Source organism: Corvus brachyrhynchos, unplaced genomic scaffold (assembly GCF_000691975.1).
Source record: "Corvus brachyrhynchos isolate BGI_N302 unplaced genomic scaffold, ASM69197v1 scaffold221, whole genome shotgun sequence".
In the NCBI taxonomy this organism is placed as follows: domain Eukaryota; kingdom Metazoa; phylum Chordata; class Aves; order Passeriformes; family Corvidae; genus Corvus; species Corvus brachyrhynchos.
Window position 1 is genome coordinate 96042 of NW_008236622.1, and position 15561 is coordinate 111602.

Here is a 15561-nt window from a genome sequence, read left to right on the forward strand (position 1 = left end):
TGAGCAGTGGAAGGACATGATGCCAGATCTCGAGGAATATAAGTGGATTATTCCTGACTTTGTCTGGGAGCTTGATGAACTTATCGACTTCGGTACCACAAAATCATGATGTTACTCTGTCTAAAGACTGGCATGTGTAAAACTTAAACATAAGAGTGTAGGTCCTCAGGGCCTCACTCCAGGAGTAGCTTTTTAGCTGGAATTTGAGTGAACTTTTATTTTTGGAGTTTGATGTGTGTTTTACCAAGGCATTTGTATCAGTGTGTGTGTAAGAAGAAATTGGGCACTGTTTAGCATGGATATTCCATAATGCATCCCTTCATTTGAGAATGTTCTTTGTCCTTTCATAAAGCTGTATATTCCCATTAGTGAGAGTTGTAGCATGATCAAGGGGACTCACACAGGTTTTGGGAGTATTGTGCAGAAAGTTCTTTCTTTCTATATGAATGACTTACAAGTGAAGATATAAACAAATCAGTAAAAAATACGTGTGAGTAAAAGACCAGTTGAAAATGCAGAATAGTGAACCTGCCTATCTACAAAATTATCTTGAAGATACAGAAGAAAAGAAAATGAAAAATAGAAACTCTTGCTTTCCTGAGCCTTCAGGTTGCAGTAGAGGCTTCTGTATATTTTCAGGTGAAAGACAGAAATCTGAAAATCAAGCATTGACTTATATTTTATATGCAGGGTAGAAACGTGGTGTTCTTTTTTTTTTTTTTTTAAAATCATCTCCATGAAGATTTTACTGCATAGAATCATAGAAAAGTTTGGATTGAGAGGGACCTTACAGATATTTAGTTTCAACCTCCATGCCATGTATGACTATTTCATAGATAAATGCAGAGATTGAAAACTGCTACAAGTGTTTTCTTGTTCTTGCTGCAAGTGGACACTACATTTTTATAGTACTTTAAAGCTACTAATTTTACTTTAAGGATTACAAAATTGGCTTGTTTATGAAATTGAAAACTAAGCTTTTCTTAAAAAGGTTCAAGACATGAGCGTAGTTACAGTTTTGTGTAATTTTAAAACATCCTCTATGAAGTATGTGAAAGAATAATGTATGAAGTGTGGTAAAATGCAGCAATAAGTTTTCAGCAATTATAAAGTACTGAGACAGCCAACTTATCAGGAAGTTCAAAGTCTAAAAAAGCAGTTGGTTTTTCAGATCTGATGGTCTTTCCCAACACTAGTGGGGGGAGGTGCATGTGGAAAGAAACTTCTTCGTACTTTTTAAAAAATGTCTTTAAAGCCATATTCTGAAACAGTTGCTAGGATTTATAGCCTAAGCCATTTTTGTTCACAAAAATAATACAAAAAAGCTGTACTCACTAACTGTTATACTGTTTTCCTAGAAAAACTTCTCAAAGCCCTCCCTGATGCAGATGACCTTGCCAGACTTCTGCCTGACTTTGACAAGATCGGAGATAGCCTCGCTTCACTGAAAGGATTTCTTTCTCCTGGTGAGAGCAAATTTTCAGCTAAGTTTTTATTTCAAAAGCTGAACCTATTTCATGATGAGGGTACAGGTATGTCCTTAGACACTAGAACAAAGCAGATCCTGAAAACCTTTGTGTTTGCATTGAATATCTCTTACTGAAAGTGTTCTGGACACAGGTAAGTGTTACGCATTTTTACAAACAAGAATTCTAGTAGCCAGTGCAAAGAACTAAAATGTGAAATTGAATAGAAAACTAGAGTTCTTGTATAACTCTTAACAGATTGAAAGCTCAAGTCTTCAGTGAGTCAGAGAAGGTGGATGTATCCAGCTAGAACTTGGTGAGATTGTCACTGGGCAGTAGCAATATCAGAGCTGTTACAGGAGAAAAGAGCTGGATTATTAAGAGCGAAGATTCTTAATGTTGCAAGCATGTGAAATAGGAGATTTGTAACAAAGGTATTCTTTTGTGTTGAATGATATTTTCCATCTGGTCATGGCCCCAGAAAAAACTTGCTTGGAGATTTAGGTTAGTTGGGGCTGTTTCAAAGGAGCAGGTGAGAGTTTTAAATCCTTCAGAAAAGACACAGGGATGGTTTGTTGGTTTGTCTATTCAGTATATCCAGGCAGTAGCAGGCTTAATGGTTTTCAGGTTTTGGCAGATTTAAAGGAGACATTTCTATCTCTGGGCTTTTTAAAACTGAGAACAATTATATTTGATCATAATATCTGACTTGTTAATGAACACAGCTCAAAACTTCGCTCATTCTGATAATAAACTGCATGATTATATGTATTATGCCTTAGTAATTACCAAACCACATAAATTTGTATTCGTGAAAGATTTTGTCTGTGAGGGGTTATATCATTGTTCTAAGTGTGTTTGAAAATATTTTCATATCTGCATAAGAAGTGTGGTTTTGTTTCTTTAAAATACTGTCAATGGCAGAACTAATTTATTAATCTTACAAACTGAGCAAGAGTCTAAGTAAGGCCCAAATTCAGCAGAGTGACAAGTAGATTACAATCTCCTATGTATTTTGGCTGTTTAAAATGTTAACACTTTAAAATTGTGTTGTTACTGATTGGTAGTGAGATGTCACCTATTACTTGTTATCATACTCCCACTGGCATAGTGGCCATTTATGATTGTGTGGTCCTCCAAATGAGACAAAGATCCCTCATCTTTATTTTGCATTTTGTTTTGTGTTTATAATTTTTATTTCCCCTCTTCTGCTGATTTTTCACAGGTTACAATTTGGTTAGTGAAGTCATAGGAGCTTCTGATCTACTTCTGTTGTTAGGTGTGTAAAAGCCCTTTTTCCTGCCCTTAACCTGCCTTTTTAAAGCAAACTGTTAAAGCACTACTATACTAAGAGGAGTGAATATCAACATAAATGCAATTATTTACAGCAACTTAATATGGATTTACAAATACTTTCCAAATACTTTAGAAATACTTCATAGAATCACAGAATATGCTGAGTTGGAAGGGACCCATCAGGATCATAGAGTCCAACTCTGTGGATCCCCTGTTCAGGGATACCACAAAAATCCCACCATGTGCATGAGAGCATTGTCCAAAAGCTTCTTGAGCTCTGTCAGGCTTGGTGCTGTGACCGCTTCCCTGGGGAGCCTGCTCAGTGCCCAGCCACCCTGTGAGTGAAGAACCTTTTCCTGACTTAGGTCCTCCCTTGTGAGAATGAATAGATGAATGGTTGATGGATCTTCGCCACAGTCCTTAGCAGATGCTGTTTATTTCAGGCTTGTTCCAGAAGCTTCTTTCAAAAACCTGCCATTACAATAGGAAAGATTCTTCTTTTCTTGTTACAGTAGCATCAGTGGATTTTGTATTATCCTTCTGTCTTTCTCAAAAATTACTTCATTTTACAATATTTTAAGAACTTCTAATAGTCTAACTGAAGCTGCCTGCTCCGTTGAGGTATAACTAATCTGAGTCATAAACTAGATATAAAATTTTCAGATGAGTTTTAAACTGATTTTCTTCTTCAGTTTCTTAAAATGAATTATTTTAATAGGAACTTCAAAGATTATTGAATTACTAATTCATAGGGGTTGAAGCTTTAATTTTCTAGTAAGTGTAGTTTGAGATTTTTTAAGTGCTTTTTGTGTCTTATTGTGAGTTTCTGCAATTATGTCCTAGGTTCTCCAGGAGAAACAGCATTCCGGGCTACTGACCAGGGATACGACAATGACAAACAGTTCAAGAAGGTAATTACTCACTTGCAAAACTGAAAATGTCTTTATAAACAGGTATTTATTTTTTGAAAGTGCATCAGTAGCCCATTGCAGAAGTTCATTTGAAGCAGCTTGAAAAGAATTTATCGTTGAAAATTAGTTCAGTATGCATTACTGCTTTTTGTATATAAAAATAGTGCAGTGATAATAAACATTTTGGTGTAAGGAAATACAAGGCAGACATAAAAATGTTTAGGAATTGCATTATTAAGAAAATTGGTTTGTAATAAGAATGTGATTTTAGGAATTGTATGTGCATTTGCCGTTGTTCAGAGCATGGTCTCCATGGCACTTGAGTTTATAACTTATTACTGAAATTGGTTTAGGCGTTTATATTTATTTTTAAGCATTTCTGCTTGCAACTTCATTTCTCTTGACATTTTCACAGTTGTAATTCTTACTTAAGAATTTCTGCCTTAGTAAAGAATTTCCATTTCTTAAAGCAGTCTGGTTTTTACTTTCTTTATCTAGATAAAGCATACATCGTATTTTTGTTACTATTCTCTGGAAAATAATTTTACTCTATTTTGGTACTTAAAGTTTTAGCTTTTTTTTTCTTGAAGTCAAGAAGGTGAAGTTTAAATTTTTTGTTTTCTTGAACTTTTCTGTTAAATTCTTTAATTGTGATGTTGCTCATTCTTTAAAGACTTTTTATTTTTCAAAATTCTTTTACAAAAATGGAAGGAAAACGATATATATCAGGGAATTTGTAAGTTATCATATAATTATTTTTACACCTGACAGTTTCTGAACTATAACTGGGGCTTTTCCATAAACAACTTTTCTGTATATGCAGGCATGTATACATTTATCCTACATTAATTCTGCATGGCAATATATAGTGAAACCTGTACAAAGCTCACATCTTACAATTATTTCTCTCCATGTAGAACAGTGATGGATTTCTACATGAGAATTAACCTAGCTTTTATTTCCCCTTTGTCTGTAAACTGTCTATATTTTTCTCTAGAGTGATTGCTTAGCACAGGTTTCACTGTGTCAAACATAAAAAATACCTTACTATTGATTTGTGAAGAAGCGGCCATCTTAGTTTATTTTCTCTGAAAATTGAAATAACTGTCACTTTTATTGAATACCAGTAATATCATTAAAACTTGTTACTGTCCTGTGGTTGTTTGGGATGCAGTGACATCTGCATTGTAACTTTGGCTGTGGTATGGAAAATACCACCAGATTAAATCAATATGATTTTGTCTTGCTTAATAATTATATCTGATATGAAACTCTTAATTTGCTAATTAATATGATCACTTTGGTCAGAGTATTTCAAACTAGGCACATATGAATACCTAACAGAGCATAATCACCAAGTTATTGGCAGGCAAAATTACTATTTTCAAGACAATGGATAAGATGGCCTTTTTGCATTCAATGCTTACCACTGCCAACCAATGCTAGTATAAGAATTGTGATTGTATGGGTACATAAAATGCTGTAGTATGGTATTAAATGTGCCTGATGAGCTGGTTTTCTTTGTTTTGTTGTGAAGAGATTTCTAATAAATCTAGAAATTATTTGTTTGGAGGAATTTTCTGAAGAATTGTTATTGGATGTGATTCTCAGACAGGTCTCTAAAAACTTTCAGTAGAATGAGTGAGAAACCAGTTGTTTTGTAAAGTAACTTTGACAGAGTGAAGGATGTCCCGAACATCAAATGAGGCTGTACTGCTTCTTCTCACCTAATGTGTTTATTTCATAATCTCTCATTTAATCCAAAAAGTACAATATTTTTCAAAGATAATTAAATTAGAATTACTGGAGTGTTCAGATAAGTAATTTAAGTATGTGGCGTTTAAATCTCTCTTTACCTGGATTAAATAAGAAATTTTGTTGTGAGAGAAAGAAGAGTGAAGATAGTTATAAAAATATAGTGAAGTAAAAATACTGTATTATAAGTGAGGCACTAGTTTAGGCTTGTACTTGAAACAGCTGGGTTACCTTCTTAGAAAATTATCTTGCACTGTTGTCGTATCCAAGAAAACATTCTTTAAGAAATAGTTTCCTCTTAAAGCAAACAAATTCCAAATCTTAGCCTTTAACATTAAAGAAAATGTGTATTGGTTATAGGTGTGATGGAGTTGGATTGAAAACTGTGACTCAGATCTTGATGTGGGGCTTAGGTAGTCCTTTCTCTGCTCTGGTTCTTTGGTACCATCTCATGCCTTGAAGACCCTGCTGCTCCGTGGAGCAGTTGCAGTGTGTGGTTGTCTTGCTCAGCCTGCACAGGGTCACCTTCAGGTGGTGTAAGGAGCAGCACAATATCCCACAGCCCTTGACTACAGCTACTGCTGGAGAGTGAAAAAGAGACTTGAGTAAGGACTGTCACTTACTCGGATTTTATTTTTTAAACATTCTTGTTTCTTTAGTTCTTCATTGGAAGTTACACAGTGAAGTTGCCATAATTCTATCTGTTTTATTAAGAGTGCTATTATATTCCCAACTTAATTCCCAGTTTCATGTTATAGGTACTCTGGATAAAATTGTTACATTTATTCGAATTCTTAGAAATTGATCTCTTTACCTACTTTATCATTTTCACTCCTTTTTATTCCTTGTAAATTATAGAAAGAGTCATACTCAGCTGAAGTACAGTATATTAACTTCTAATATAAGATAATAGGGGGTGGGAGAAGTTTAAAGAATGCACAGTAACAATGTCAGAGTTTGTCTCTATATGTCAACTACTGTAGTTTGTTAACTCCTGTTATTCCCTACCCTTTATATTGTTTCTTTGACAATGAAAAGAATAATGTAACGATTGTAAAGAACTTGATTTTTGAAATTGCATTAATTGATCAATGTTGGCTTTTCTAGAAAACATTCTTTAAAATAAACCTAGTTTTACACTGGACAGATTGATTTTGGTAGAGGGGACACCACCGAGTGATAATGTCCAATGACAGAGAGATGTAAATATTTTTGTTTGTGTCTTGGTTTATGCCAGCTGGGGTGCTGTGTGTATAGTTCTGTGCTATTTAAGGTTCTTAATTTTTTTCTATTAATTTATTTTTTAATTTAAAACAATAATGAAGAACTAAAATATAAATTAAATAATATTATTAAGATTATTGATTTATGTATACAAAGAAGAAAATGTTATAGCGAAGCCTTTTAAATGACATAATTTTTTTATCTGAATATTTTATTAAGCTGTGTGAAAAGGAATTTTTCATACTTTATTGTGGAATGAGAGTCACATGTACCAGATGTCTTTGAACGTAATTGCTCGTTAAATCGTTAGATTCGGTGACTTCAAACTTCTGTTACAAAATGCTGAAAGGCCTTCATGGCAGATTTTGTTCATTGTTTTCTCTTGTATTTTTTGACCCATAGTATAATGTTTAAAGGGAATGTGTTGGGTCATACTGAGAGTTTCCTTGTCTGCAAAATGGTAAAATATTATTATTGTTCATCTAATACTAAATGAGGCTTCCTTTCCTTGCTGCTGTATAGTAATGAAATCTTTTGCCTAAGTTCCTGGCACAGTTCTAGTGCATTTGCTAGTCCAGCATTAGAGGCGTTTATTAAATCTGAAAGTGGTTCAGTAAAATGCAAGTGAGATGATTTTCCTGTGCTTCAAATTATACAAATAACTGGTTAACAAATGTTTATATTTGGTCATTTGATTGTGTCTCTCCTTTTATCCATTCTCTTCTGTGTTGTTTATCCTTAAGTGTACATGCCTGTGTGTGTATTTCATGCAACAAATGTAACTTGACGATGGATGTCTTGAATTCTTGCACCAAAGGTCTGTTTCAGAGTTTGTTTTGATTCCTGAAGTACATTTTTGAAAGATTTCATTTCGCTGAATGGTTTCTTAGAAGATGTAGTTTTTTTAAAAGAGCATTATTTAAATAGTTCATTAATACTTTTCTCTACATTCTCTGAAATAAACAGTTCATAAAGTTCCAATAGATGCTGGCATAGTATTTCTCAACCAATTTTGAAAGACAGCTCACCATTATAGGATTCTTTGGTGTGGAGGGAGAAGAGAACTAAGCTTTATGGAAATGCTGAATGAGTAAAGGAGTAGCCATCAAGTTTCAGGGATTTTTGGAGTGTTCAGAAAGGGTTATGACAGCATGAAGTTAAACTGCAGTGTGTTACAAAAGGGGAGAGGGAGATTTTTCTTCTTTTTTTATGCTTGAGAAACTATTTATCTTCTGCTAGTTTGAGAAAGTTAAGTAGCAGGCAAAAACCGTCTTGCTATAAACTTTCTGTATTTTGCTGGGAATAAAAACAAAGAGAACAAGAAAAATGCTAAGAACTGCTGACAAAGCTGAACTGAACATTTTCATAATATTTTAGAGCTGGGATAGTTGAATTTTTAAAAGATTTAGATGCTTAGTTAAAGTTGAATATAATTGTAATATGTAGCTAAATGTTGGTTGTTTTGTTCTACCTGGATTTGCAAAATGCATGATTTTGCTGGCTCTATCCACTCCAGCTAGCAAGAGATCTTGCTAATGAAATTTCACTTTTGTTTGAACTGACCTGTTCATACCTGTTTTTCATCTGTCTTTGTCATGCCTTTTGGTTTAACTTTGTTCTCCTTACACCCCAAATTTTTCCTCTCCTTTTATAAACTCACGGCAGGGCCTGCTTGGGGAGCTCATTCTGTTACAACAACAAATCCAGCAGCACGAAGAGGAAGCGCGCAGAGCCGCTGGCTTCTCTTCCCAGCAGAAGCGAAAGGTGATGGCTTAAGGGACAGTATGTTCTGCATTCACTCTAATCAAATACTTCAGCCCCCTGCATTTGAGCTAGAAAAATCTAACTAATTAAATCGTGGATGCAAATAATTGGCCAACATCACTACAGATGTGTAGTCCTGTTTCAGTTTAACCAAGTTGCATTTAAAGCATGATGTTAAAAGCAAAACAGGTACTTTGTGTCACTTTGAAATTGTATTATCTCTGCCTCTATAAAAATTGTTATTTAAAGTTCATACATTAAAAATACATTTAAGGAAAGTACATGAATTAATGTCAAATCTGTTTACTGTTCCTTGTTTATTGTAGCTCTGTCTTGTAAGAGTGTAGCTATTTACGGAGAATATATCTCTGGGAACTTTCTCCCCTGCTTTATACTGTTGCCAGTCTGAAAATGACAGCAGCTCCTTAGTAATAATTTTGCACAGACAATTAAATACTCCTGATAGTAACGGCATCTACTGTATCTTCATCAAAGGTAGTCCCTTGTCTGTTTTCCATCTTAAAGCGGAATTTTTACTGATTTGTTGTGCTTGTTGAACATTTGCACTTCTCTTTAGTTATTTAATTTAAGGTCTGATCATTTTATTAATTATATGGCTGAGATTGATTGGAAATTCTTCTCAAATTGGGATATTTTAGTTGTCTGATCTGTTGCAATCTGTAATTCTTAGCCACATTGCTTTGTTAGCCACTTTTATGCCTCCTTGAAAGCTTTCTGATTACTCGTAGTTTTCAACAGCTTTGGAATTGAACACTGAATACAGAATTTGATCTTCTGTACATCTGAAGATAAATCCCACAGAAAGAGGAATGCACTAAATGTGAATTAAGCTTTTAGACACATTTGCATAGCTGTAATTGTCATGCTTTTTAGTCCATCAACAGAGGAAAATCAGTGTTCTCTGAAAGTATAGTAGAATTTTAATGTTTTGCTTTCTTGCCATATTATTTTATATGGTTTAGAGTTACATGCTCCCTTGTCAGATTGTATCCAGTTTATTGAGAGAGCTGGAGTATGGAATAGTAGATTGAAGTTTATAATAAAATGTATGAACTTGTAAAGAATTTATCGGCCTAATAAACACAATCAGGAAGAAAAACGGGCTTGATATTAAATTTGTTTCTGGTGGAGATTCTACTTTGTTAGTACTTTGTTTCAGCTAATTCCACAATTCCCAAGCTGTGCAGAAACTGCAAGGACTGTCTTTGTAAATGTTATCTTGCCCTCCATGGCAGGTACTCTGTGTTTTCAGAGTATTGAAAGTCTACTTTCATTTGCATATAGAAAGTTTTAATTTAGCATTCAATGTGCCATTTGGCATATGTGCCTTATGACAAGGAATAAGTCTTGTCTGTCACACTAACCTTTGTGCTTGAATCAAATTGAAAGAGATGGCAAACTATTTTATTTAATACCTTGATATGAGGATATGGCTCGAAGATTCCGATCATTGATCCACTTTCTCCTTTGGAAGAACAAATTGTTACTGTCATTGAAATAAGTCATTGTAGGCCATTTTGACAGGGCATAAACTAACCTTTTTTTGTTTTTTAACTGCATTGGCTTACTTGCTTGTCTATAAGAGAACATGATAATTGTATTTTCTTACATCTTTTTCCATTTTAATTTATTTACTCAATATTAAATCTCCTGCAGTTGTAAATTGAGTAACAGTAAAAACCATCTCACAATCAGGAGAGGGTATTAAAAACAAAAATGTAATTGCCTCCTGTTGATAAATATTTGGCAGTAAAATTGTTTAGTCTGGTACTGCTGCACTGCTCATGGCTGCTTGAATGCATTTTGTCTGGGCCTTGCTATTTTCATTTAAATTATTGGAAATCATTATAGTTCTGCAAATAATCAATTTAAACTTGTAGTCTAGTTAGAGAATATTCAAGACCAATAACTGATTTCAAAGGTACTGAATTTTCAGATGCGCATAATTATTTTATACAATATATGACTAAGGCTGTTGAAAAGCAACTGCTGTGAAAAGTGTGTAACTCTATAAGGAGCTTTTGGTGTCTTAGTGAACAGATATCTGTGTGCAAGGACCCTTGATTAAAAATAAGTCTTCAGTATTCTTTTCTCATAATTATTTCTGGTGGCAATGGGGAAGGAAGGAGGAATCTTGATGCACAAAACATATTGAACTGGATTAAACAAATACTCATATGCCTATATAAAAATGCTTTAATAGTTGATTTTTTTTGGGAAGGGGGATAGAAATCAGAGATCAGTCTTACGTGACTGTTAGTACTTCAAATTGTTATATTAGCTTTAGCTTTTATTGGCAACTTAAAAATTTCTGGCAATATTGTGGACCACATATTCAAAATACTGCATGTACTAACATTGAAGTCACACCTGCACCAAGCACTGAGGCAAAGACATCATTCTAGAGCTGTTTGTTGTTTTTGACATAACTTACCTAACTTCCTTGTTAGAATTAATCATCTAGTGGTAGATAATTCTTTGCTTCAGATCTTGCAACTTGAGACTGTGCAATATTTTGGCTTTCTGTGTTGACAGAAGCATCAGCCCACACAGACAGTGCCTGTGGTTGGAGGTGTCTATAGGGAAGCGCTTCAGAGGTGCATCATGGCCCCACAAGTCCTTTGAGAATGGCAGAGAGCAGGAAAATGCTATCTCCTTTGAAAGTCTGCAGCACGTGGAAACACTTTGTTTTCCTTTTCTTTCCTAAATTTTCTTGCTTCTTTTGGCTCTGCACATCATTCTCTTTGCCTTCCTATTTTTATGTTCCCCTTATATCTCTGAGGTGTTGAAGGTGTGTGTATATGTAAATGTTTATTTACATATACCACCTTGTGGCTGCACGCATCAAGTCCTCTGTGTTCAACTAACCCCGTTTCTGATGTACTTTTGCTACCACTGAACTAACTAATAGCAATGAAAAGTTAATTTACGGCATTTTTCTTTGCTCTTTTTGGAAGAAAATACTTGGATAAAGATGGAAGCGTCAGCTTGAATTTCTTTCTATAAAGTGCAGACACAATTCTTGAGGCTTAACAGCTAAATCATATTGATCACGATGAATAATTGTGGATTTTTCTTGTTTAGTCTGTAACAACTGTTGTGAAGTTTTAGCAATGGAATTAATTTGTATCTAAATAACAGCTGTCCTCTGCATATTAGATAATATGCTCTTTCTGATCTGAAGCTAACTTGAGTTGTAAATGTCACATGTTAAACTTAATTTAAATATTGACACTTTCAGTAATTGTTTAGGTTATCATATTTTCTAAATAGAATACTTCAGCAGTCAACCATTAGATTTTGTTGTTTGTAAATATTTACATCCCAGGAATTTGTAACGCACCATTTATGCTTTTCGTCTTTGTGATATTAAAAGGGGATTGTTTTAAACAACTGTTTATTACATCTTGATGAACACATTTTAGGAACATTTGGCTAATAATGGTTCTTAGTGCTTGATCTTACTGCATTAATGCCTTGAACTTCAAAATCTCTTGTACTATAATATCCTAATTTTTCCAGTTTTTAATGTAATTTAAATAATTTTGAAATAACCCTTCAAGACTGTCCTGCCTATTTAAAATGTATGAATTTGTCCAGCACATTTAGAAATCTGACAAATATGAAATAAGGATCCTTATGAATATTCATAAGTAGTGAATACTCACCTGAAAGTAGTTTCTGTAGCAAGCAGGTGTTTAGTGATTTCATCACATTAAGATGGTGCTAATTTAGAAAATGAACATAATAAGATTCTTGAGAGTTTGACCACTAAAACTACATTTAGTTCAGTGGCCAGAAAACTCGGCACCATGTGAAGCTGCTTTTCCTTAAGTCCACTTTCCCAGTGTTAAGTCTTGAAGGGTTAATTTTTACATTTGCATGTACTGAAATTCAGACAATTCTCTGAGGTGAACCTCGTGTTGCAGCTGGAGCTTTCCATCAGCTTTAAATTTAAAATGCTAATTGAAGAATTTTACTTGCTCTAAAATGCATGTAAAGTCACTTTTCTTATGTGGAATGAAGCTTTCAGTTTGTGATTTGGTTACTTAAAGTGCTTAAACTAAACAAGTAACTGTAGCCATGATTATTTTGTTTGTAGGTTTCTGACAAAGAGAAGATTGATCAACTTCAAGAAGAACTTCTACGCACTCAGGTGACTTTTCTGAATTATTGATGCCTTAAGTAGTGATTTATGTGCAGCAGACCCAGATTTACTAGATAAAATCACACCTGAAGTATATTTGGTAAAAGTGCAGTGCTTTTTTCAGTCTCTGAGTGTATCAATGTAGAGTCCCCTGTGTTGGCACAGACCAAAGGTCAGTGTAGTCTGTTCTTCTCTGACACTGACTTACAGAATGCAAGACCTCATTCCAACCAAGTTTTAATCCCTCGTTGACTAGTGAGGGAGAACTAGTTACTCGTAAGCTAGATTTTTTCAGGGATGATGCACATTACTCATATTTGTCAGTGTTTTGGTTTTCTTGCTCATGTTAAGGTACAATTAATCTTTTATCTGCAGGCTTCTAAATTGGTTGGCTCTTTGTAGCTTTGGCTCAGCTACATTGTTTTATAGGGGTTTTCCTAACCTCATTATATATTTGCTAGTTTTGAGTGCATTTATTACTTACCTTTTTTTTAATAACATTGAAATTTGATTTGTTCTTAAAAGTACACTCAGGCCAAATATATTTCCACATTGTAGAAAAAGGTTTTCAGAGTAGATATCAAAACTACATACATCTCTCATCTTCAGTGCTATTACAATCTCCTAAACAGGACTAAGCTGTTAGAGTTGTGTCTCGATCTGAGGTTTTATGCTGAAGAAAGGGTCTAAACTAGGCTTGCAAATTTACATTTAAGCTCCATTTTGATTGAATTACCAGTCCACTGACACTGATTTCTGTCTGATTCCGTATGTGTAGCTTCTTTGAAAATGATACTTAAGATGCTTGAAGATTGGTCTGTGTGTGTCGCGAGGTTTGAATAGTGTGGTCTTATAAAAACCTTTGAAGCAAAGGAGTTGCATTGCAAAAAAGAAGTAATTCTAACACTCTTCTCTTGGTGACCTTGTATTCTTAATAATTAGTGATCACAAAGATTTCTGTATTTTTGAAAGACCTGCCTGAAGGACTTTAGGTTTTCCCTAGGTAAAACTTTGCTCATGTGAATCTACTATGTCCATAATTGCACAAATATATTTGTACTACTTTTTATAGCTCAAATACCAAAGAATGCTCGAGCGATTAGAGAAGGAGAACAAAGAATTAAGAAAATTGGTACTGCAAAGAGATGACAAGGGAATTCATCAGAGGAAGTTGAAGGTATTTATGTGTTACAAAACCACGTAGAAATATAATTACGCCATATTTTCCATGGTGCTATTCTAAATCGCATTTGTCAATTCATATATAAACTTTTAACAGTTGTTTTAAGATACCTCTGTTAATTTTTTGAGTCATCACGACTTTTATACATCTGTTATTTTTTAACTATGTGACTTTTGGAAGTGGCTTCAATTGAAAAACACGAAGGGGTTACCATGTCTAACTAAATAACTTACCTAAGTGACTGGGAAATGTGGCTTGGTTTTTCAATGTAGTTTCACTGTATTTTCGAATAATCTTGCTTCCAACTCTTCTTGCACACACAGTCTGATACCTTTGTGCTTTATAATGAGTCTGTCTTAGTTTGGTAGGAGTAAGTTACAGGGTCAGGGAACATCATTTAACGACTGTATAAATCCAGTGAGACTGGCTTTTGTTTTTGTCTGCCAGCATCCTGAACATTCTAAACATGGATGTTTTCTGCTTCTCTGCATAATTTGTTAACCAATATGGATCTTGCTCTTTCCTCTGGGAACTGAAAGATGAGTCTTACTTGTACAGAATAAGATTGATAACTCTGTATCCGTGTTAGTGGCTATAGTACATATACTCTATATCCATTAACAAATCAAACTAAATAGATGTTTAATGTAAAAAACTCACTTTAGCTTAACTTGAAAGCTGCAAAGTTTGCACTGAGTTGTTCTCTTATGATGTACATAGGAGGTCTCATTTACTTCCTTCAGCAAGATGCCATAATATTTTATTCCAGAGGAGTCAAGGAGTGACTTTACTTGGTATTGTATTTCATAGAACAAAGATCTGTGCTGCGGTATGGACAGATGTGGTTTCAAACCATCAGGAGAAAGTAAAAACATTTTTACACAAGTTTACAGAAGAAGTAGTGTGAAACCCAGTCTTTGTTCTCTTACTTGGCTGTGTTTTCTCTCTGTTCTTTTTTTTTTTAGAAGTCCTTGATTGATATGTATTCTGAAGTACTTGACATCCTGTCTGATTATGATGCCAGTTATAACACTCAAGATCACCTACCTCGAGTAAGTAGATAACAAATTCAGTGTTTTTTATTGAAACACCAGTTTTATAATTAAATAGAGCATTTAATTATATTCCAGTATAATCCAGAGTTAGTGCTAGGGTATTTTCTTGTAACTCCACCTTTTTGCTTAAGACATGTCTTTCATTTTAAAAGCAGTAAGATAATTTTGAAAATAACGGATTTAACCAGGCTATGCCTGTTTTGGCTCTTAGATAAACCCTGTCTGGATTCAGTTACTGCTGCTGTGCTCAGCTTTTCATTTTAAATGGTTACAGTCCGTGCACCCCTTCCTCCTCAGCTTTGTTGTTGCTTCCCCGTGTGTGAATGGAGCTGAACGAATAAGGTGCCCTGTTGATCTCCCCACAGCAGTGCTGCTGTTGGAGGGGAATTTGGGAAGGGGTTAGCCTGACTGCTGGTGTAGGAGAGAGCCAGGAATGCTTCCTGCTTGCGCAACCACCTGTAGCATATAGGAAACTGCTAAGATGGAGAAACTCAGAATTCAGCACTTTCCAGGCAGAGACAGCATCTGCCAGATGAGTAGTGTTTTGCATGCTGAAAGGATTTTGTACAAGAAGAGAAGAGCTGCCTGCCATGAGAGCAACAAGCCCTCCATCTCTTCATAAGGTGCCCTGGCAGGGTGCTTTGTGGACTGTGCTGTCTTAAGCCCAAGTCAATTCTTTTGCTTGACCACAAGTTAGTGTTTCCTTAAAGATTCCATCTGTAAATCAATGCATTTATTA

At 34.7% G+C, this 15561-nt stretch overlaps 1 protein-coding gene across 4 annotated transcripts in view; it reads left to right on the plus strand.

Moving 5' to 3' along the window:
- The window catches only part of OPA1 (OPA1, mitochondrial dynamin like GTPase), a 47254-nt gene that overhangs the window by 356 nt on the left and 31337 nt on the right, over positions 1-15561 (plus strand). The window contains exons 2-9 of one of the 4 annotated variants that reach the window (XM_017726407.1): positions 1-92; positions 1359-1466; positions 2692-2745; positions 3606-3673; positions 8318-8416; positions 12540-12593; positions 13657-13761; positions 14733-14819. In XM_017726407.1, the coding sequence (XP_017581896.1) occupies positions 17-92; positions 1359-1466; positions 2692-2745; positions 3606-3673; positions 8318-8416; positions 12540-12593; positions 13657-13761; positions 14733-14819 (651 nt within the window). In that variant the 5' untranslated portion in view covers positions 1-16. The remainder of the gene's footprint in view (positions 93-1358; positions 1467-2691; positions 2746-3605; positions 3674-8317; positions 8417-12539; positions 12594-13656; positions 13762-14732; positions 14820-15561) is intronic. The other 3 variants (XM_017726409.1, XM_017726408.1, XM_017726410.1) reach the window with 3 other exon arrangements.